This window comes from Mustela nivalis, assembly GCF_964662115.1.
Source record: "Mustela nivalis genome assembly, chromosome: 18".
Taxonomy (NCBI): domain Eukaryota; kingdom Metazoa; phylum Chordata; class Mammalia; order Carnivora; family Mustelidae; genus Mustela; species Mustela nivalis.
Window position 1 is genome coordinate 46,025,236 of NC_139037.1, and position 22,970 is coordinate 46,048,205.

At 59.0% G+C, this 22,970-nt stretch overlaps 2 protein-coding genes across 5 annotated transcripts; one reads left to right on the forward strand and one right to left on the reverse strand.

Annotated features, from left to right (window-relative positions):
- Positions 1 to 77: 77 nt before the first annotated feature.
- BCKDHA (branched chain keto acid dehydrogenase E1 subunit alpha) lies at positions 78 to 19,044 on the forward strand. Of its 4 annotated transcripts, XM_082709367.1 has the most exons (9): positions 78 to 405; positions 8,265 to 8,447; positions 8,551 to 8,637; positions 12,314 to 12,422; positions 15,307 to 15,468; positions 17,010 to 17,216; positions 17,437 to 17,578; positions 17,806 to 17,977; positions 18,530 to 19,044. In XM_082709367.1, exons 1-9 carry the CDS (start codon positions 295 to 297, stop codon positions 18,698 to 18,700), a joined length of 1,344 nt encoding a protein of 447 aa, XP_082565493.1. In that variant the 5' UTR covers positions 78 to 294; the 3' UTR covers positions 18,701 to 19,044. The 4 variants fall into 4 exon arrangements, with proteins under 4 accessions (XP_082565493.1, XP_082565494.1, XP_082565495.1 ...); XM_082709368.1 differs by lacking the exon at positions 15,307 to 15,468; XM_082709369.1 differs by lacking the exon at positions 8,265 to 8,447 and having other exon boundaries at positions 260 to 405.
- Positions 19,045 to 19,434: 390 nt separating this feature from the next.
- On the reverse strand, positions 19,435 to 21,931 carry B3GNT8 (UDP-GlcNAc:betaGal beta-1,3-N-acetylglucosaminyltransferase 8). The gene is made up of 2 exons (XM_082709366.1): positions 21,241 to 21,931; positions 19,435 to 20,858 (listed from the first exon to the last, which is right to left on the reverse strand). Exon 2 carries the CDS (start codon positions 20,824 to 20,826, stop codon positions 19,633 to 19,635), a length of 1,194 nt encoding a protein of 397 aa, XP_082565492.1. The 5' UTR covers positions 20,827 to 20,858; positions 21,241 to 21,931; the 3' UTR covers positions 19,435 to 19,632.
- Between the last annotated feature and the right edge of the window lie 1,039 nt (positions 21,932 to 22,970).

Genomic DNA, 22,970 nt, shown 5'->3' on the forward strand with positions numbered 1-22,970 from the left:
GGGCGGGCATTGGCGTGGGCTCATCCTACCCGAGGCCCCGGGACCTAAAGCCCTGGGGCTCCAGTCAGGTTGTCCTCCTCTTTGCCTGTTCTAGAAACAACTAAGATGAGGCGGTCAGAGTGATTTTGGAAAGCTAGATTGTTTGGCCCTCCCATACCTGTGCCGCAGAGACCTCAGGATTAGCACCTTGTGGTTTTTGGCAGGGCGGTGCTAGCAGTTGAATCAGGTTCATAAAGGGGCAGCCCCCAGCCTAGCTGAGGAGAGGGGCGGAGCGCTGTGGGGTTGTTAGCCAAAATGGCGGTGGCGGTGGCGGCTGCGGCGGCGAGAGTCTGGGGCTCAAGTCGAGGCTTGGGCCAGGCTGGCCTCCTCCTGCGGCGGTCTGGGGCTCGCGGCCTGGCTAGATCTGTGAGTACCTGGGGAAGTTTTCTCTGAGGGAAAATAGGGATGTCAACACCGTCTTCCCATGTGGGGGTCTGTGCAGGGAGTGAAGAGGGGACCGTCACAGAAGGGACAGGGGCTGAGAGAACTCGGAGAGGACACTCGGGAAGGACTTCCACTTCCTCAGGAGAGAAGTGAGGCAGCTCCTTCGTGGGCCCGGAGGGAGGGAGACAATTTGGGGAGAGGGAGGGGGTTCCTTTTTAGTTGCTGCTCATTCCCGCGGGAGGCCGCGTGGACCCGGGACACGGGAGGAAGGCGAAACATTTCCTCGGAGGCATTGGAGAGTGAAACTGCCCAAGGGAGAGACTTTCTTCTTGGTAAAGATTCCCTCTCCCCCTTCAAAAAGGAGAAAAAAAGAGAAAGGGTTTTCCGGCGCGGGCTTTTAAAGTGTCCTGCTTTTCTTTGTTCCTTTACTGCTGTTCTGATTTTAAAATGAATTGCGTAACAAAGTCGTTTGATCTAGTGTCCCGGATCGAATGTCAGAAAAAGGACCTGTCTGTTTCGGTCATTCAGCAGAGGAGATAACGTATAAAAATTTGTTGAGGAAAAGAGCTAGAGAGGTCCAGGCGGAGCAGCACCCTGTCGACATTTCTGAGTAACATTTGAGAAATGCCTAATTCTTTTTTTAAAGATTTTATTTATTTGAGAGCGAGCGAGATAGGGAGGTTGGGAGAGCATGAGCTGTGTTGAGTGGCAGAGAGAGAGAGAGAGAGAGAGAGAGAAGCAGACTCCCTGCTGAGCAAGGAGCCGGGTTTGGGGCTTGATCCTAGGACTCCGTCAAGACCTGATTGGAAGGCAGCTGCTTAAGGGAAGGCAGATGTTTAACCGAATGAGCCACCCAGGTGCCCCCAAGAAATGCTTAATTCTTATCAAAAGGGTCGGAATCCTCTTGGGTTGATGCTGCTAACTGTAAGTTCACACAGCAGAAGTCTAGCTGGAAGTTTGATTAGAGGGAGAGAGGCACTGGGCTGTGGAAGAGCCATGAACTTAAATTTCACACACCAGAGAGAATGGTGTTTCGGAAGGTGAGTTCATATCCCTGCTGCTTTCCAGCTATGTGGTCTTGGGCAAAGGACTGCTCCTCTGGACCTCTACAGAGGGGTGCATTTTCCTCTTTTTAAAATGCTAACTGACTACCTTGTAGGGTTGTAGTAAAATTAAAGAAATGTAAAGTGAGAACTGGACCTGATATTTGATAAGGGCAATAGGAATGTTGGTCACTGTTGAAAGTAAGGGTGGAGGGAAGGGACAGAAACTGACCTTGGAGATCAGAAGAAAAAAGGAGGTGACCTTGGCAGGACCTGGATTGGTGAAGGCCCTTGAAAGGAAAACTGTCCAGATCTTCTGGGGTTGAGTCTGGCCCTCCGATCCCTAATCCTTTAGGAGAGTAAGGTAGACTCTGTAGGAGGACACTCTATATAAGGAGAGAAGCAGGGGAGGAGAGTGAAGAGGGTGGGCCTGGCATAAGGAGAGCGGACATAGATAGGAAAAGGAGACACTTGAAGCAGGTAATTCTGGAAAGATTTCTGGAGGAGGCGGGGGGTGGGGCAGCTTCCTGTGTTTGGGCTGTTCTTTGTGGCTGTTTTTGGAGCAAGCAGATCCTGATCCTAGTCCCAAGAGTCCATTGGCTGGGCCTGTGGGGCGGGAGGTGGGTAGGGCAGAAAGCAGGGAAAGGTCATTTATGGCTGATTAAATCTGCTTCATTCCAGGCTCAGACTCCCTGCTGCTTTTCCCTCTTGACTCTCCTTCATTTTTTTGGTGGGTGATGTGAAAGGGAGATTTTTTTGGAGGGAGTCTTTCATAGTACTTACGTTTTATTTGTGCATTTAAAATTTTATTTATTTATTTATTTGACAGAGAGAGGACACAAGCAGAGGGAGCAGCAGGCAGAGGGAGAGGGAGAAACAGGCTCTCCACAGAGCAGGGAACCTGATGCAGTCCCAGGACCCTGGGACCATAACCTGAGCCAAAGGCAGCTTCTCTCCCCCCCCCCTCTCTTTTTTTAAAGATTTAATTAATTAATTTATTTGACAGAGATCACAAGCGGGCAGAGATAGAGGAGGAAGCAGGTTCCCTGGTGAGCAGGGAGCCCGATTCGGGGCTGGATCCCAGAACCCTGGGATCGTGACCCAAGTCGAAGGCAGAGGCTTTAACCCACTGAGCCACTCAGGGGCCCCCTGAAGGCAGCTTCTTAATCAACTGAGCAGCTCAGGAGTCCCTATTTGTGTATTTTTAAGTTTATATATTTGTATAGTCCATGCTTGCTTTTCTCCACTTTTATTACTCTCACTTGTTTTTATTTTTTTATTTTTTCAATTTTTAAATTAATCTCTATACCCAGTGTGGCTCTCGAGCTCACAACCCAGAAATCATGAGTTGAATGCTCTACCCACTGAACAGCCTGGAGTCCCTCTCCCACTTGTATTTTCTAAGATTAAAAAGGAGACCATTTTTGAGAGAAGGGAAAGAGTAATGGGACTTAGTCAAACAATATTTTAAACAATTTTTTTGTTGTTGTTTATTTGCCAGAGAGAGAGACACAGAGAGAAGGAGCACAAGCAGAGGGAGTGGGAAAGGGAGAAGCAGGCTTCCCCCTGAGCAGGGAGCCTGATTGGGGGCTTGATCCCAGGACCCTGGGATCATGACCTGAGCTGGAGGCAGACAATTGATTGAGCCACCCAGGCGCCTTCTAGTCAAAGAAGATTGCAGACCAGGATCTGTCCGCTAGAACATTCTGCAATAGTGATGGTGTGTTTTTGTGCTAGGTGTGTGCTGCCCAGTATAGTAGCCATTTGACTACACTTGGGTACTGAGCTCTCAGTGTGATCAGTATGGCCCAGGAACTGAAGTTTTCATTTTATTTAATTTTAATCAGTTTAAATAGCCGCAGGTGGCTGCCATATGGCTGCCATATTGGATGGTGGTGCAGGGCCAAGTGCAGAGATCCTGCTTTGGGGGAGGCTGGAGGGGCTGTGTTGCACCTGACAGGTGGGTGGTTGGGGGAAAGGCTCGGGCTGCCTGACTTCATCTCTGCCTGCTTGCCTCTCTTTTCCACGTTCCTGTTGCTCAGGAGGTGTTCGTCTGATTCCCCTGCTTCCGGGCAGGTGATAGCAGACATTTCAGTGCTCAGGGAGAAGAGGAGAAAGGAAACTTAATTGTCAGGGAGTCCTGAGCTGGTTTCTCAGCCAACACTCTCAGCCAACCAAGAGGGATCCCAGCCAAGTCACTTTACTTCTGTGAGCCTAGCAGGTGGGGTGACTTGAGTCCCTCCTCTGGGAGGGAGGAAACACCTAGAGCTCGCTCTGTGTGGATCATCAGTGATGTTGTTTCTCTGACTGTCGGGAGCTGAGTCCTCTGTATCGTGAAGGCCACAGAACACAGGGGCTCTGGCAAGCATGATGCGGCCCGGGGCACTGCTAGCGGGAAGTCCCAGCACCCCATGTGCCATCTCCAGGCGGCGGTGCCCAGTGTGCATGGAGGCACGAATGGAGATGGGCATCGCTTATCTCCTCACTGTATGGGTCCATTGCCCTCTTGACTGGTGGCTTGAGGTCCAAGGCCTCATTTTTCACATCAGGAAACACTTAGGAGTTACGTCACCAACTCAGTCCGTCATTCCGTCTAATACAGCCACACTGCAAGGTACTGGCAGTTTTCTTCTGTCATGAGTGGGGAAACTGAGGCCTGGGGAGGTGAGGTCTGAACTTGGCCTTCTGGACTGTAAAGCCCAGTGTCTCTCCATAGTACCAGGCTGCTAGGAGAAGCAATAGGGCTTCAGTTCAAGTCTTGCAACATCGTCCTTGGTCTGGTCTTGGGGGTCTGGTCTCGGCGTGTAACAGCAGCTTCTGCTTGGGGCCTTAGGGGCTGATGAGAAGCTAGTGGGGGGCACCCCAGCCCCCATCACGCCCTTCCCTCCCTGCCCTTCAGCCCCTTGGGCCCCTTTGCCCTCCCTTGAATGAGCTCCTTCTACCTGGAGGCCTTTGTGGGAATATGATACTTTAGGTGTCAGCTGACCAGCCGCTTCCTAGGAGAAGCGTTCCTGACCAGTGTCCATCTGTAAAACGGGGACATCGGTGGCACTTCTCTCAGAGAGACATGAAGATGAAAGCAAATGGTTCTTAGGAGGCACTTGTCCTGAGTACTCGGTAGGATCTCAAGAAGTGGGGAGGCTACAGTTTTTCTCCAGGGACAGTAAGTCTGGGGCTGTCAGAAAGGGTGTCCTCCCTCGGGACTTCCCGCTAGCAGTGCCCCAGGCCGCATCATGCTTGCCAGAGCCCCTGTGTTCTGTGGCCTTCACGATACAGAGGACTCAGCCCGCTGGCAGCATCCACAGAACTGTCCACGGCCAGACCCCCCTTTCTCTCTAGCGCTCCTGGGGCAGCTCTGTACACCACGTTGTCATGATCTCCCTGCCCTGGGGCAAATCCCTCCCCTCCCCAACCAGCCCCCAGGCCTGAAGTGAGAGGATCCTGCCATCTCCATGGGTTCAGAGAAGGTAGGGAAGTGCATGGTATCAGCTCTCCTTCCTAATGTGTTGCAGCCTCATTCATTCTCTGCTCTCTCCACTCACCTTGGCCTTGCTCCCCTAGCCTCTGCCTGCCTCGCCCCTGCTGGTTCAGCAGGCCTCGGTGTAACTCCCCCTTCTCCAGAAAGCTTTCCCTCATGTTCCCTCTGATGCTGGTCACAGAAGATCCCCCTAGAGCCATCTCCCCCTGCACGTGTGGAGTAGCAGTTCTCGTCCTTTCCACAAGGGGACACTGGTTCAGGGCGACCTGATGGCGTTGCTGGATAGAACAGAGCCCCGACCAAGCCTTTTAGCACTGGAGTCCCTTCTCCTCCCTCTCCTAGTGGGCGTCCACCTGGCACCTGCTGCAGCCTGTAACCCTCGTGTTGGGTGTTGGTCACCTGGCCACCCCTCTCCTCTTCAACCAGTTTAGGGCCCAGTGGGGTGCCATTCAGTAGCTTCAGGCTGGAGTCTGCTCTTCGGGGAGTCTTAATTAACCTTGGGGAGTGGCTCCACAGGGGGCCTGCTGGGCCATGCAACCTTCCAGAGCAGGCCTCTGTTTCCTGTGTGGCTGGAGCCAGGCTTTGTGCGGCCATTGTAAGCTGCCGGCCACCACCTCGGCAAACTATCCCCTCCTCCCCACAGTCAGAAGAAAAAGAGGGTGGAGTCGCATCCTTCCTTAGGCCATTCTACACTCCTCCCCCGGGGGGACATTTCCTCTGGGCTGGCCACTCACCCAGTCAGCACAGTAGCCTTGGGGTCCGCACCCCAGTGTCACAGGCCCAGGAAGGAAGTTCTCCCCCTCCGCCCCGCAAGGCAAGGCCAGTGTGGGGTGTGCCAGGGTGCCCCAGTGGCCGCTGCTCAGCCACCAGAGGCAGGCAGAGCCCTGTCCTGACAGCCCAGTCTGTTCTCAGCCCTTTAACCTCGTCCTCTGCCCCCTGCCAGCCCCGAACCCCCAGCCGGCCTGTTCCACCGCCTGCTGTTACTGTCCAGGGTGCCCTGCTGCCAGACCTTCTCCCCAGCTCTTCCTTGTCCTCTTCCCGAAGGGCCAGCCATTTTCTGTTTCCCATTTCATACCCTTCCGAGGTTTTGGGGTGGTTTTCCTTTCTACCAAGTTTTGAGCTCATGAATGCATCCCATCCATGTGCTTTGTGTCCCTCATGTCAGGAACTTTCTGTTTCAGCCCTGTGTAGCTGTTCAACACATGAGGAAATTCGTGGGCACAGGGCGTTTTGCAAAGAGCCACGTGGTGAGATCAGATTCTGGCACCCACATCAGTCGGGCTCCAAGGCCAGCAACCCCACGCACTCATCCCTCTGTCCCTTTGGTAATGGCCTGCCGAGTGCCTGCTGTGAGAATCGAGCCCAACACGCTCCCTGCCCTCCCCGAGCTTGTGATCTGTGTGGGAGGCAGACACAGACTGCCGATCCTGGGAGTGGGGGGGACAGAAAGTTCTGGCCAGTGTGGGTGCTCAGGAGGAGGGTGTGCGGGTGGCCGCAGTTCAGTGGCTTCCCTCACAAGCAGGGGAAGTCTGCCACTGTGGTCACGCCTGGACCTGCCCTGCCGTGGGGAGTGTCGTTTCCTTTATTTCCTCACAGCCATAGACGCAGATAAAAGCCCCCGTGCTCACGCTTCCCCCTGGATCCTTGGCTGCTCTGCCAGGCAATTCAAGGAGGGAGAGTGGGGTGCACACCCGAGCACCTGAGGGGTGTTGGGGAGCCAGCCAGTTGCTTGTTGAGTTCCTCCCGGAGGCAAAGCCGTGATCCCCATAGATGGGCAGGCAGAAGCTGGGTCAGCCATGGCAGCTGGGGGGACGAGCAGGGCTTTGGGGTCTGCTTCTCAGCCCGGCCTGCTTTGGAAGCTGACTGACCTGTTTGTAGCTATGGTGCAGGTGATGTTACCCCCAGTATCTCTGCGTCCTCCCTCCTCAGGCCAGAGCAGGCAGGCTGAGGACCCAGTGATATTGTGGGTGCAGAGCTCCACTGGCAGCTGGCCAGGGCTTGCTTAAGGGGAGCACTGGCAGTGCTGAGACCAGGTCAAGGCTGAGAAATGGGGTTGGCACCCAGAGGCTGCCCAGTGGACTTTTCCTGGGTTTTCTCTGCCAGCAGAGGGGGTGCCATGCCCGCCAACCCCCAGGGCTTCTCTAGCCATCCAACTTCTTCCAGTTTCCACAAGTGACATTCCATCCTTCGCTTTCTGTCTTTGGCATGTTCTGTGACCCCGGCCTCCGGGGCTTCTTCCCTGACCCCCAGCTTCCCTCTCACTCTCAGGTTGCTTCCTTAGGAAGCCTGGCTCCTTCCCACTCTCCCATGCTCAAGGCTTCTCTTGGGCAAGGATGGATCAGCCCCAGCCTCAGCTGCACTTGCTTGGCCGCCAGCTTCCTCCCTGGGCAGCAGTGACAGATGTCTTGCTTCTCTTAGGTCCCCAGAACCCGGCTCAGGGCTCGGAACAAAGCAGGTGTTCAAATATTTGTTGAAGGAGTCCATCTGGGCCTAGAGGGGTGGGGGTTGGGACAGGAGCACAGAGGTCATCGAAGCATGGAAGCTTGCTGGGGGGAGAGGGGAACAGACGTTCAATAAAGAGATGGATGCAGCCATGTGGTGGTGGCAGAAGTGACCGTTGACATTTCCTGAGCGTTTGCCCTATGACTTCGAAGTACTCTGTTAACCAGTTTTGTGTGCAGGATGTTGTTCAAGCCTCACGACCCTTCCACGAGGTGGTTTCCCTTTTACAGATGAGAAAGGGGCCCCTGGCAGAGGGGAAGTCACTCTCCTCTGATCACCTAGTAAGGGATTTGAACCCAGGCAGGCTGACACCTAAGACCCCAGAGACTTCCTCGATCCTGGGTGTCCACCCTGGTTGTGTGGGGGCAGTGAAGAGCCCATCCGGCCGGCTGGAGGGTACTGAGGGTGGGTGAGCCTGCGGTGGCAGTGGGTGACGGTGAATGGGGGTATCTGGTCAGACTGGAGAGGCTTTGAATGCCAGGGTGAGGCATCGGGGCTTCTGACAAAGCAGCTCCTGGTTCTTGAGCTGACTGACCGCTGCTCTGCAGGTGTTTAATCTTTACAGCCGCCTTATGCAGTATCTGCCCCTCAGTTTTACAGATGAGGAGACGCAGAGGAGTTCTGGTGACTTGCCCAAGGTCACACATCAAGAAAGCGGTGGAGCTGCGATCCGTACTCAGTGTGTCAGGCCACAGGGCCCACTGGGGTCCAGGGGCTTAACTACCAGGCCATACTGCCTGCTGCCCTGAGGTCAAGCCAGGAAAGCCTCTGCTTCTCCTGACATGAGCACCCCCGCCCCCACCCTCCTCTCTCCCCAGCTCCCCCAGAGACAGGAGCAGCAGCACTTCCCGTCCCTGGATGACAAGCCCCAGTTCCCAGGGGCCTCGGCGGAGTTCATAGACAAGCTAGAATTCATCCAGCCCAATGTCATCTCTGGGATCCCCGTCTACCGTGTCATGGACCGGCAGGGCCAGATTATCAACCCCAGCGAGGATCCCCACGTGAGAGGCCCTCTCCTTCCCCTACTGTGTCTCCCATGCCTGGGCTCCTTGTCTGTCTCCTCTCTGGTCCCAACTGCCCTGTGTCTGTCTGCTCTGCCCGCAGCTGCCCCAGGAGAAGGTGCTCAAGCTGTACAGGAGCATGACTCTGCTCAACACCATGGACCGCATCCTCTACGAGTCCCAGCGCCAGGTGTGTGCGCTGGGCCTGGGGAGGGGGGTTCCTTAGGTCGCCCTGCCTGTGTTCGAGCCAGAAGATGACTCCCAAGGTGGGGGGTTTGGAGGTCCTTTGTCTTGGTGTCCTCAGAGTCCTTGAGGTTCTCAAGGATAGAGAACGTTGGAGGAGAAGTATGGGACGGGTGCTGCCTGAGGGCAGAAGCATGGATCAGATCCTCCTGTGTTCCTGGCCGGGGGCGTGTCTGTGCTGGGGACCATCCGGCAGGAAGACCTGACAGGCTTTCCCTTGGGGAGCTCCCAGTCCTGAGAAACCAGGGTGCCACTCTGTGCTTCTGGGCGCCTGCGTCACACAGACTGTGAGCCTCAGCTGTGTTTGTGGTCGTGGACAGAGACCTCATCAGAGCAGTGTCAACAAAGAGGCAATTTATGGACTCAGGTAACTTCACTTTCAATTTTAGTATATGTGCTGCCGAAGCGAGCACTTTCAGAGGGTCCTGTTTCAGGTGTGGCCGGATCCCAGGAGCTCAGTGTTATCAGACTTGTTTCTCTCACCCGGTGTCTTTTCCATGCTCTCAGCTTCCTGCATCTGGCAGGTCTAGGCTCAAGGACAAGTGGCGGAGAGAGGATCAGGGCACAGGCTCCAGGGCAGGACTTTACAACCCAAGTCTTCATTCTGCCATTTTGTAGCTGTGCCCTGGGGGAGTCACTTCATTTGTCAGGTCTTCCCGTTGCCTTAAGGACTGCCAGTGGCATATGTTGTGGCCTTAGGAAGAACGACATTGGTGTTTAGCCAGCATGCGGTAAATACTAGCTATCATAATCCTGCCAAGCTCACAACCTTTTTGCTTAGCAGCGGAAAGAGAATGTTTGCTTCCTGAGGTTCCAGCAAAGGCCAGGGCTAATGCTCGTGGTCTGGGCTTTGGTCACAGACCCTGCCTTCAGCCAGCCCTTGGCCAGGAGAACCATGTGCCATCCCTAGGATCCAAGAGAGCAGTGGAATCCATTCATCCCAGGGCCCAGGGTTCCTGTGGGAAAGGTGGGATGAATGTTGGGCAGTGGGCCCTTGGGTGCCTGTGGCACCTGCTGGGACAGGAGTAGGGATGGGCCTGAGAATCAAGCCCCCAGGCCATCCTGTGGACTAAAGCATGAAACTCCCTGGCCTATGAGACAGTACTGAGCAGACTCCCAGGCACAGGACACTACCTCTGGGTTTTCCAACTTAGGGTTGTACTTCCACCCCAAAACTTGCCCAGAAACTTCCCTTGGCTCCTGTACCCCACAGGGGCAGGCCTGGCCTTTCCTCTTCCCCTATCCCCCATTCCCCTGTGGCCTGGGCTCTCTGGGCTCTCTGCAGCCTTACCGCCAAGGCTGGGCCACCCCTCCCCCGCTCTCAACATGCCTGGGCTCCTCCCTGCCTGAGTTGGCTGTGCAGACGGGAGCTTTGGAATCCGAAAGATGCGAGTCTGGTCACAGCGGGGACTTTGGGCAGCGATTTTGCCTGCCTTTGCCTCAGTTTCTTCAGTATGCTAAAAAGTGGGGATAGCAAGGTAGGAATTCTGTGAGGCCCAGCGCACAAAGCGCCTTGTCCCCTGGCTGAGGAGGCCAGTAGGATTAGAGCAGACCTCAGTAAGATCCACTCCTGTGTCAAGGCTCAGCTTATATTAGCCAGGCTTCTGCTCAGCTGTAAGTAACAGACCTCCCCCGATGCCCGCCAAATCCTAACAGAAACCAATGCAGTCGCTTAAACAGATTAGGAGGGCTTTTAATCTTGCATAGAGGAAATCTGAAAATGGGGTGTGGGGCCAGTATGGTGGCCCCACGATGTCACTGGATACCCAGCTTCGGCTTCTAGCCTCGAGGGTCCTTCATGAGCCAAATGGCCACCGGAGCTACCTCCATCATGCCGCATTCCAGGCAGTAAGTGGAAGGAAGGTGGCAGGTCAGACATGGCATGTCCCAGCTATCTCCTCATGCCCACTGTTCTAGAGCTTTGCAGGCAATCCCACCCAGTAGCGTCTGAGACACTGCATGTGGTGCTCCCAGCTGCAAGGAGGCTGAAATGTGGTCTTTCCTTGTGGGCAGCTGGTGCCTGTGGAATGCAATCTCGGTTAGCAAGCACAAAGAGGGGTAGGATACTGGATAGGTGACCAGTGACCTCTGCCTTGAGCCGGGTCCGGTTTCCTGGGTAAGGAGGCCTCTCCAGCTCCTCCCCACACCACCCTTGACAGCCCTCCCAGGCCTCTAGCGCCCAGCATCAGCCCATGTGGCTGTGGGAGGTCAATTAACTTTTAATTGGCTCCCAACTTAGAGGAAAGCTTTATTCATCTAGTTCTCCCACCATGACAGCCTGAGCTGCAGAACACATGAGGACTGGGCAGGGGGCATCCCTCAGATACTGACTGGAGCTCTCTCACTTTACATGTGGTGCCGGGGAGCTTAGTTCTGGCTGTGTGCCAGGGGTGCCGCAGATACCCGGCCAGACTTCACATCTTAGCCCCAGATCTACTTGGCTTCTTGCCTTGGCTGTCCCACACCAAGTTTAGCCTGTCCAGACTTGACCTTGGCATCTTCCTCTCTCGGGCCATTTCTCAGTGGAGGGTGCCACCATTCACCCATCTGCCCAAGCTGGAGACCTGCATCTCCTCCCTGTCTCCATTCTCCCCCTCGCATCACTTTCTCCTATCTACTTTACTTTGTCCCTCCCTGTTTAGTTAAAAATCTATTCTGCTGCTCAGCACCACGTCAGGAGCCTAGATTTCCTGCATTTCTGCTTCACCATCGTGGGCGAGTTGGCTTTCATCCCACACGTGTTGCCTCATTTTCGCAAGATGGCTGCCACAGGTCCAGCCTCCCAGCAGTGTGCCAGGCAGAAGAAGGGCTGGGGCCAGCAACACTCATCTCTTTTATCAGGAAAGCCAGAGAAGATTTCCACTTAAGTCTCTGGCTGGAACTGTGTCTGTGGCCACCTCTGGCTATAAGGGAGATTTGGAGAATGTTTGGCTTTTCCAGGCTCTAGAGTTGGGGAGCTCAGAAGAAGGGCGTCGGCCAGGGCGTCAGTGTGGGCAGGGTCTGCCGCTCCTTGGCACTTTGACTCTGCTTAAGCCTCTCCCCTCCACTTCTCTGCCTGCCTCCTGCCGTGACCAGGCTCAGCTACCACCCCTCTTGCCTGGTGCGCTGCACTCAGTCCTGCCACCACCATCCATTTCCCACATGACAGCCAGAGAGCTGTTCCTGAACTGTTGCTCTGGGAAGAGCTGTGGGCGCAGTTCTCAAGGTAAAGTCCTGTTGTGTCATTCACAGCCTTACTGGGCACTGCCTCTCCGCCTGGTCTGTCCCCACCCCTCCCACTTTCTGTCCCAGCCATTCTGGCCTCGTGGCCTTAACTGTTATCTCTCCTTGGAAACCTGCATCTCCCCCAGCTTTGCCCGGCTCAGGCATTTCTCCCTGCTGCCCCTCTGCGGTGGGCTGCACACACACGTCGGCCTCCTGCAGAGCCCCGGCAGAGTCCCGGCGCTCTGCCTCTCACCAATCTGGCAGTTCCTCTGGGAAGGTGGGAACCCCAGCCTGGCCTGGCCCAGGAAGTGTGTCTGGGGATGAGTGAAGTCTCCAGAAGCTGGGCAGTTATCTGGATGGTTGCCTGTCATTGCCCAGCATAATGGAGCCCGGGCCCCCGGGCCCTCCTGCACCCCCAGGGCCGGATCTCCTTCTACATGACGAACTATGGCGAGGAGGGGACGCATGTGGGGAGTGCAGCGGCGCTAGACAACACGGATCTGGTGTTTGGCCAGTACCGGGAGGCAGGTACGTCTGCCGTGTTGATGGCCTGCGTCTGTGGTCCCCATGGAGACAGGTCAGGCCCTGTCCTTCTGGGCGGTTAGGGGAGGCCCATGTTAGCTACCCTGGCTGCTCTTCTAGGAGCAGCTTGATGTCAGGGAGGATTAAAGGACTGCAGGGAGAGCTTTCTGAGCAAAAAAGGGCCAAGCCAGGTCCAGGGGTGTGTGGCGGCAGGCTTCCTCCGTCTGGAGGCCAGGCAGGGAGGCTGATAGAGAAAAGCCTATGCTTGGGCCTCTCTGTGCTCTGCCGGCTGCCACTGTCAAGTTCGGGTCAAATTGCTTCCCTTCTGTGAGCCTCTGCTCTGTGATCTCCAACACAGAACTGCTGATGGCACTGTGACCCCTGCCTGGCGAGTGCTGGCAGCATGCAGTCAGGGCAGGCCTGGCCTCAGGGGCCCCACATGGGGACCCCCGTCCAGAGTGTAGGGCTCCCCTGGCCTCTCTGGGCTCTGTGTCCTTCAAGGAGCAGAGCAAACAGGAGGCCCTGGCAGTGGCAACCCGGACTGGCCCCTTCTGAGTGAGGGAGTGACAGAACGAGAGGTGTGAAGCAGGTCGATGAGCATGGAGGAGTGACTGGGTAAGGGCTGTGGAGGGGAGTCACGGGGCAGGGGACACAAAGCCCGCAACACAGGGTCTGGCACTGGGTAAGCGCTCCAAGTTGGAGGTGATGTGCATGTGCCGGTGGGGGTGGGGGACTCTCACCTGGGACAGCTCTTCAGCAGCGGGCAGGCTGGCTGGGCAGGCAGTGTGGCATTCCCATCTGCTCCCGTCCCTGTCCCCCACGCTCTCCAGGTACAGACGTCCTGTGTATTGGGTGTCCCCAGACACTGAGCTGTGGGCCCCTGCCAGATTTGCTGAGCACCTCCCACCTCCCGCTTGTTTTTGCTGAAGGGGCCTCTCTGGTGAGGACTCCAGGTGGGATGAGCAAGGGGCTTGGAGCTGTGGGCAGCCACTGGGCTCTCCACACACGGGATGGGGGGCTGGCCCTGGGTGCCCTGCAGGAAGGAGCCCTACCGCGCTGAAGCCCCCCGCAGAAGGCAGCCTGTGTCTGGGCAGCCGCGAGGGGTGGGAGACCTGTGGCCGGCCTCGCTGGGGCGGCTGCTCCCCTCTCTCAGTCCCCATCTTTGGGGTACGGAGAACAAGGGTGCTCGGAGCAGTAGCCAGACCCCCTCCCAGCTGAGCTCTTCCAGGCCCCAGTGCTGTGCTAAGTGCTGGACCTGCTTTTGCCTGCCCTGATCCATGGGAAGGAGCCTCTCAACAGCCACGTTTCCTGTCTGAGCCAGGCGGCAGGCAGCCCAGAAGGTTCTGGCCCAGTGTGCAGGCCACGAGCCTCCTGAGGGGTGGAGCCCTCTGTGGTGCTGCCCACGCAGGGCGGTTCGGTGTAAACCAAGGATGTAAGTGGCCTGCTGGCCATAGCACCGGCAGGAAGGGACCCTCATCAGGGAGCTCACGGGCAGCACGTTCCCACCTAGAGCAGTTGTTGCTGTGGGGCCTGTGGTTTTCCGGGGCGTCAGGCCCACCTGGCCCCAGGACTCCTGGCTCTGCCCGCGGCTTCTCGCGCTGTGAAGAAGGCCCCTGACATGGCCCTCAATCCCACACTGACCCGGGCACCCCATCTTTGGTCTGTGTTATGTACCACGTGGCCACCCTGTGAGTATGTGTGGATGACAGGAAACACCACGTCTAGTTCTATGGAAGGCGAAGGCTGCCGTCCCGCCCAGCACCCCCACCCCGACTGCCACTTCAGGTGTGTGCTTGGGACCTGACTGTCTGGGCAGTGCTCACCGTGGGCGGGGTGTCTTGGCCGTGGCACCCTGTTAGCTGGTAAACACCCCCCAGCCCCGCTGCAGCCCCAGTCATGAAGGGTGAGCTCTGTGTGGCCCCCCACACCCCACCCACCGCCTTACGGTGTGACCTCGAGCCGGCTCTGGGAGCTCTCCTACCTTAGTTTCCCTATCTGTAAATGGGGAGAATAATGCTCCCTCAGGGGTCGTGAGGATTAAGTTAATCTCTGGAAGGTGCTCCGAAGAAAGGTGCCCGGCCCCAAGCGTTGTATCCATATTGCAGTCCTTCAGGGAGCGTGGGCACAGCCGGCACAAAATGTGGCTGGTGTGCAGTGGGACCCTGATTACATCATCACGTGAAGGAATAGTTCCCCAGTGAAGGAAGAGGTCTGGAAATGCCTGCACCAGCCAGCTGCTGCCCTCCAGTGCTCAGGTTCTGGGTGCTTCTGCGCACGTCCTTGAACCCCCAGCGTGGCCTCTCAGCTGTGGGTGTGATGATCGTCCTCCAACGAGAGCGGGTCATTGCTCATTCCAGGACCACCTTGACCTCGTCCTGTCCAACTCAGCAGGCCAGGCGCCCTTCACCCAGAGTGCTTCCATGTGGTGGAGAGGTTTGGTTGGAAGAGAGGATAGTACAGCCATGAACACGTTCAAATATCATCTCTCTAGTTCAGAAATTGTGGGCTAGCGGCCTGTACTTTTACTTGGTTCATGTAATGATTTTGGAAGTAAGGTATGAGTTGAAACATCAATAGTTTCTCATTTAAAAAAAAAGAAAAAAAAGATTTTGCCTTCTTTTGAAAAGCCAAGCCATGAGCCATCGGGCGTCTCGGAGCAGCTGGGATGTTTGGAACAAGGCCTCCCTTTCGGGATAGGCCCGAGCTCTGTGGTCTGCCCCACCCCCTCTGAGCCTCTGAATCTGCCTCCCCTTCCCTACTCCAGTTCCCTTCTGGACCCACGGGAACGTGGAGCCCAGGTGGCAGGGGCCTTGCCCTGGGACAGCCAGGGGTCACTCTGACTCCGCGCCAGCCGCAGGCTCACGCGCACCCCGCCTCCCCCGGCCTGCAGGTGTGCTCATGTACCGAGACTACCCCCTGGAGCTCTTCATGGCCCAGTGCTACGGCAACGTGAGCGACCTGGGCAAGGGCCGCCAGATGCCCGTGCACTATGGCTGCAGGGAGCGCCACTTCGTCACCATCTCGTCTCCGCTGGCCACACAGATCCCGCAGGGTGAGGACTCGTCCCGGGCTTGGGGCTCGAACACCAGTGTCCTCCCCGGCGTGGCCCAGCCTTTCTCCTTCCCTGCCCTTCCGGGGGCTCCCGGGGAAAGGGGTGCCAGTCTCGAGACTTTCCAAGCACAGACCCTTCTCATCTGGGAGTCTCCAAAGGAGGGCTCTGGTTTGGCAGGCTGGGGCTGGCATGACCATGCTCTCGTTTCCTGACCTGCCGGTCCCATCGGTCCGCTCACCGACATGGCGACTGCGCGCGATTGAGCGAGAACCAGCTTTTTGCAAAGGGTACCTGGGCAGAGCTGAGTTCCTGCCCCCAACCCTGCTCTCCCTCAGTCCTCGGAGTCTGACTCTACTGAAGCTTACTCTGGCCAGCCCAGTCCCTAGAGCAGTGAGAGTCACTTTGCTCAAAAGTGACCGCTTAGGGAGCAGAGCCCTTGGGCCAGGCCCACACCCACATAGCATAGAGACCCCGGAACCTGCCCTCCCTCCCTGCCTGTGGGTCAGTCATGGGCCAGCTGGGCTCCGGCTGTCTCTGACTCCGGGTGGCTGAGAGACATGTGTTGCTGTGTCCATGGGGCTGAGCAGCAGGATGGTCGCTGGCCCATCCGTGTGCCTTAGCTCGCTTAGCTCCAGGTGCCTGGAATAAGGCACCGTTGGCACCTCTGAGGTGGGAGGCAGGTGGCGGGCAGGGCAGCTTTGTGAGAGGAGGTGGCATGTTCCCTGAGGGTAGGTGGGATTTCCAGAAGGCTGGGCCCTGGCCCCTTACCCTCCGTTTGAGTGACTATTAGGCCTCTTGGCTGGCAGACATTGGAATCCCTGCTATGTGGGCACTGTGCTGGGCGCAGTGAGCAAGAGACAGACGCCTCAGTCCTCCGTGTGGAGGACACAGGCAGGAAGCACGCAGGGGGAGCACGGGGAGCAGATGAGGTGGGAGCAGTCCTGCAGGGACGGAGAGGGAGTTGCAGCAATGGAGGAAGGTAGGGGGTTGTGTCACAGGTGACATTTCTTACAGACCAGAAGGAGCTAGGGAGGGTGCCATGTGGGGTTGAGGCAAGTGCGTGCTAGATGGCTTGAGGGTTGGGAGCCCATGGCAGGCGTGGAACCAGGGCGGGAGGCCAGGAGGGGCTCGGTGGTGGCGGGGGAAGGCTGTGGATCCAGGGGAGGCTGAGAGCAGTGGGAGCCGCGGGGGAGAGAGGTGCCAGGCCGGAATGGCAGCCTGGTTCACATTTTAACCATTTTAACTGGCCTCTGGCTGTCCCTGGGCAACGGGTGGGGGCGGTAGGAACAGGAGGCCAGTGAGGAGGCTGCTGGGAGCTCCGGCAAGGTGACCGGGTGAGCAGACAGACGGGAAGGAGGCCGGGAGACACGGGGTCAGATTCTGGCAGAGTTTTGAGGGTGGAAGAGGTGAGGGGAGCAGCTAGAGTCAGGGGAGTCACCATTGGCCGGGGGTGGGGGGCAAGAGCGGGGTGGGGGCGCTGGAGTGAGAGGACAGAGCCGGTGGGGGACTGCTCCTGCTCACCGCCTCCACCCCCCCTGCAGCGGTGGGGGCAGCCTATGCGGCCAAGCGGGCCAACGCCAACAGGGTTGTCATCTGCTACTTCGGGGAAGGGGCCGCCAGCGAGGGGGACGCACACGCCGGCTTCAACTTTGCCGCTACCCTCGAGTGCCCCATCATCTTCTTCTGCCGGAACAATGGCTATGCCATCTCCACGCCTACCTCAGAGCAGTACCGCGGGGACGGCATTGGTAGGGGCCCAGTGGGCTGCTCCCCAGTCTGCGTGCTTGCCCTTCAACCCCCGCAGTCCTTTCCCTGCCCTGTCTGCAGCAGGGGGTCGCAGGAACACTGCCTTGCCTGCTTCCTTCACCCTCCTCCCCCTTCTCTGCTCATTGTCCTCATCTGAGCCCCCGCCCCCCCCCTCCATGCCCAACCTGCTTCTGTCCCTGACCTGCCTTTCTGTCCCCACAGCTGCTCGAGGCCCGGGCTATGGCATCTTATCCATACGCGTGGATGGCAATGATGTATTTGCTGTGTACAATGCTACCAAGGAGGCCCGGCGGCGGGCTGTGGCCGAGAACCAGCCCTTCCTCATTGAGGCCATGACCTACAGGTGCCTGCCTCCCCCATTCCCCCTGTGGCCTTGACCCCATCTTCCCTGCATGGGTCACTGTCCCCAGAATAGGACCCCAGAATAGGACCCCATCCCTTTTATTGGATACTCACGTTGGATCCCCTTTGTGGCCTCTATTCCATTGCTACTCCTCCCCTAGTCTTTGCCCTCCCTCCTAACCCACTGCAGGGGGCTCCTGCCTGACTCTGGGCCCCCTCTGCCTGCAGGATCGGGCACCACAGCACTAGTGATGACAGCTCAGCCTACCGCTCGGTGGACGAGGTCAACTACTGGGACAAGCAGGACCACCCCATCTCCCGGCTGCGCCACTACCTACAGAGCCGGGGCTGGTGGGATGATGAGCAGGAGAAGGCCTGGAGGAAGCAGTCCCGTAAGAAGGTGGGGGCCTCAGGGGGCGTGGTCCCACACAGTGTGTGGTGGAAAAGCCTGGAAGGACTGGGGACACACGGAGCTTGGAGACCTGGGCATAGCCCAGCAGGGTCTCACTGACGCCCGCAGTGCCAGGCTGCCTGGGCACGCGCCTTTGCCGGGTCCTAGCTGCGTCCTCGGCAGGGACATGCAGAGATCCTAGTCGGGGGCTGTGCGAGGGGTAGGTGCCTCAATCTATGTGCAGTGAGTGTCCCACTCCTCAGCCTGGAGCTGGGGCAGTGCGCCCTGTGAGAAGAGCTGCCCTGGGCTCGGGCCCTCCTTCTGGGCCTCAGTTTCCTCACATCTGAATGGCTGCTGCCTGGTCCCGCCCCACCAATCCCTGCATTTAATGCAGTGCCAGACAGCGAGGGGCACGACGGGCCTGGCTGGAGGTGCTGACGACGTGGATCCTCTCAACCCCTGCCCATCCTCTTTTCTGTGCCCAGATGGGAACCCAGGCCGGGGTCCCACGGGTGCGGGGTTGGGGACCAGCTGCGTGCCTACTGTCCCCCCCTCCCCCAGGTGATGGAGGCCTTCGAGCAGGCTGAGCGGAAGCCAAAGCCCAGCCCTAGCCTGCTCTTCTCCGACGTGTACCAGGAGATGCCCACCCAGCTCCGCAAGCAGCAGGAGGCCCTGGCCCGGCACCTCCAGACCTATGGGGAGCACTACCCTCTGGACCACTTTGAGAAGTGAGGCCTGCTCATCCCCGACCCCCACCTCAACCACCCTGAGGGGCAGCCCCACTCTGGGAGGCCCAGGGAGCAGCAGGATACCACCCTCCTCCTGCAGTCTGCTCCCTCCACACTACTGGGGCCAGGCTCCAGCCCCCATCCCCCACTCCTCTAGGCTGTTACCTGGTGGGGCTCAGAACCCCTCCTCTCCTGTTACAGTGCCTTCTCCCGGGGGGCTGGGCTGGGCCGGCCCGGGAGCCTTTAGGACTAGAAGCCCCTTGGGGTGGGCTTGGTGGGTCAGCCTGTGAAGTTACTTCCTCAGTGAGAAGGGGTCAGCAGGTGGCCAATAAACTCTCTTGGCTCGTACCCCCTGCTGGTCTGTTTCCTGGACGTTGGGAGGTGGGAGGAGAGCCTGGACTGGCTGGTTTTGGATCACCCGTCGTTTCACAGATCCCCCCCCCCCCCACCCAGATAAAGAAGTCCAGGCCGTTGAGACATGTACTTCCCCCGGAAACTCTAGCAAGCTGGAGGATGGTGGCGGGGCTGGGGGGGGTGGTCCTCCCAAGTCAGTCTCCTGTTCTCCCTTAGGTGGGACAAGGCTGCTGTTCAGCAAAGTGACTAGGAGGTCACCAGAGCTGGCCCTACCCAGTAAGTGGGGGGAGGGTGTCCACTGTGAAGGCGGGTGCAGCTGCACTCACTCTGTCAACTCCTCCGGGGCCCCACGGGCCGGCACAAAGATGACTCCAGGTCTGAGAGTGGGGGGTGGGGGTGCATATTTTTCAAAAATAAGAAGTAGATAAAAACAGTCTGTCACCTCCTGCTGCCCTTGCCTGGGAGGACCAAGGAGGGGCTCAGGCAGTCACAACTCTAGGGTTTCTCTCTCCCACGGAGGCCCAGCCCAGGAGAAGTGATGTCCAGGTCCGCCCTCCTCCCTCTCCCCAGCACCCCCACAGCTCAGCACTGGAACTGGGGGTCCTGTAGCTGCTTCCAGAGCCGAATGCTGTTTTGGGGGCTGAGGGGCTGCACCAACAGCAAGTCCCGGAAGGTGCAGGGGTTGGCTGTTTGGTCTGCTGGCCAGGCTGTGCGGAAGCCTTTGTGATCCCTGGGGGCCAGGCCCAGGGCACGGAAGCACAGGCCTGTGTAGACGTCGTCGAAGGGGAAGGGGGCCACACGGGCCGCCGCCTGCAGCAGCCAGGGGGCCAGGCGCCCGGCGATGACATAGCCACCCCCACTTGCATAGGCTGGGTAGTGACCTTTAAAGAAGGATTGGGGCACATAGAAGGGCCCTCTAGGCTTCCGGAGGGGTTTGGCCTGGGTGAAGACCTCCCCCAGGTAGAGGCCTCGGGCCCAGCTGGGCGGCAGGCCCCGCAGGTGCTCCAGGAGGGCGGGTGTGCGCACAAAGGCGTCATCTGAAGCCTGTAGCACGAAGCTGACGCCCGGGCAGTGCTCACCCAGCCAGGCCAGCAGCAGCAAGTCTTTGAGTGTCCGATTGAAGGGGACGTCGAGGAAGTCCCAGAGCAGCAGGTCACTGTAGCGGCGGTTCTCCCAGGCCACCAGTGAGCTCAGGTCAGGCCCCCCCTCACCCTCGGGAGACCCCAGCAGGAAGAGCAGCCGGACTCCTGGAGCCGGGCCGCCCCACGTCTCCCTCACGGCCTGCCGTTCCGCAAAGCGCCCTGGTTCCGACTTCACAGCCAGCAGCAGGTAGGGGACATCAGTGCCTGAGCAGCTGGCCACTTGGCCACTGCCACTTCCAGGCCGCCAGGGTGGGAAGCTCCGGCAGGCCGCCGACAGCAGGAAGCGGCGGAGGCTCTTAGGGTAGGACTTGAAGTCTGGGATTTCGGCAGCTGCGGTGGCCCCCCAAGCCTGGCAGCCCCCTGCCTCTGCACTGTCCCCACCGGGCAGGGACCCCAACCGCCACTGCTGCTGGTTCCAGTAAGCCGAGGGCAGCGGGCCAATGTGGCCCAGACGGGCAGAGAGGTTAGCCGGCAGGGTGGGCTCAGGGCTGGCAGGTGTGGGGCCTGGTCGGGTGTCTTGGGGTCCCTGGTAGGCTTTGCTGAGCCGAGACTCGGATGTCCACTCGATGTACACCTTGAGGCCCAGGAGCGTGAGCAGCGCTGACAGGCAGAGAAGGCACTTGGGGCAGCGCATGACCCAGCCCAGGGAAGGGGTGGCCACGGGAGCTGCAAAGGAGCCACAGAGGCCTTTGGGGTGCAGGGATGGGCGCCAGCAGTCCCTGCCGGCCCCTGTAACCGCTTCTCTCAGCGCCAGCCCCTAAACTGGCTCCCTGCCCAGGACCCAGCTCTTCCCTATTCCTGGAGCTCGGAACACTGTTCAGTTCTTCCGACTTGCTGCTCCTTCTGCCCGGCCCAGCCCATTCCACGGACCTATTCCGCAGCCCCACCCCAGGGACCAGGGCCTTGGCCATTCCAGCCCCCCTTCATCTCCTCACCGGGAGTCAGAATCATAGGGTCCATCCTTTCACCTTCTAGAGCCCAGCCTCCCTCCTCCCAACAATCCTCACCCCAGGGAAAGGGGGCCAGAGACCTGCTCCCTCCTCTTTACCTCTGGGTCCAGCTCCCGCCCGCGCCGCGTCTGGGGGCCTCCAGTCAGGCCCTCCCTCGCTCGCTCCCTTCTGCCCCTGCCGAGCGGCGGTGCTGTAGTCGGAGCCCAGCCCAGCCAGTCCGGAGGGGCGGGGAGGGGCGGGGAGGGAGGCTGCCAGGGCCCCAGGGGCCGGGAGGGGCTGGGGCGGGGCTGAGGGAGGAGGGACGGGAGGGGGTGGGAGAGGAGGCCTGGAGGCCGACCTGAGGGATGGGGCTCTGGCGTGTTGGGGCTGGTTTTTTGGTGAGACAGCGGAAAGGTGCAGGGGTGGCCAGAGACACAGACGGGGGACCCAGTGAAGCGTGGCAGGGAGAGCCAGGGGCCTGGGAGAGTCTGAGGGAGGGTAAGGCTGAGGGGCCAGGCCCGATTCTGGGGTGGGCAGTATGGTGAGGTGGCCCAGGGACAGGCAGAGTCCTAAAGTGGCAGAGCTGGGCGGGGAGGTTGGGGGGGGCAGGAGGGGGAGCCGGGCTGGCGCCACGCTGAGGAGGCGGTGGTGAATGTGCTGAGGGGATGGGTGGGCAGTGCCAGAGCTGGTCGTGGCCGTGGCAGTCAGGGTGGGGGTGGGGAAGGGGCTGGTGGAGAGGAGAGATGGACGGGGTTGGGGGAGGCCTCTGGGGCAGGCAGGGGAAGGGAGAGGAGGGACGGAGGGGGAAGAGAGGGCTGCAGGGAGAGAGGGAGAGGAGTGGTGTGGAGTTGGGGCAATGCCCGTGCCTGTGCCCGTGCTCCTTCCCGGAGGAGAGAGAAGTTAGAGGCAGATGGGCGACCTGTGGGGTGGGACTGAGAAGGGCATGGAGCCAGAGCCAGGGTAGAGCAGGAGGGGACAAGATGGAAGGGGTGGGGGAGGGCGGTGCCAAGCTGGAGGCTAGTGGAGGGTGGGAGGGGGCCTCAAGCTGAACTGACCCCCCCACCCCCTCTGCCCCCTTTGGTGCCTGGTGTTTGTCTGGGGGTGGGCATCCATCCCTTCCCCGGCCTCCCCCAACCCCAGCCCATCTAGGCCTCTGGGACAGGAGAGGATGTCAGAGAGGGTGTCGTCAGGTATCTGCATCCCTGCCCCCATCCTGCTGGGGGGTATCAGCTGTTTGGGGAGGTGGGCAGGCGGTACCTCCTTATCCCTGACCTCTTGGTACCTTGGGGTGGAACGAGGGGCCCCACTGAGCCGGGCCTGACCCCCTTCGCTCCATCCTGGGTTGGGAGGACTGTCTGGACTATCTCATCCTTGGTACCTTGTCTGTCAGCAGCAGCTGATTTATCTGTCCAGAGCTGACTTCCAACCCCCGAGTCTGAGTGATGGAGCCCATGGGAGCAGCTGGAGGAAGAGCATGCAGTGTGTGTGTTGGGTGTTAATGCACCAGAAGTGAGGGGGCAGAGCCGGCTAGGGGCCCGGGGTGGGACCCTCAGCACCCGGGAGGGGTCTCCCAGCCTCCCCCTCCTGCTTCCACCCTGGAGCTCACCTGGCTCCTCTCACTTCTCCCAGGGGTGCCGACACTGCTCCTCTGGGGGGTGGTTGGAAATCTCAGGGTGCAGGTTGGGTTGCTACGGGCATCAGCCTGGGTCCAATCAGGAGGTGAAACCACCAGGCAACTGGAACAGGGACAGCCCATCATTGAGAAGGACCCGAGAGGTGCCTTCTTGTGGAACAGTTGGGGGTGGAAGTGCATCTCCCTCGGGAGCCACTCAGTCCATCACTGACCTTG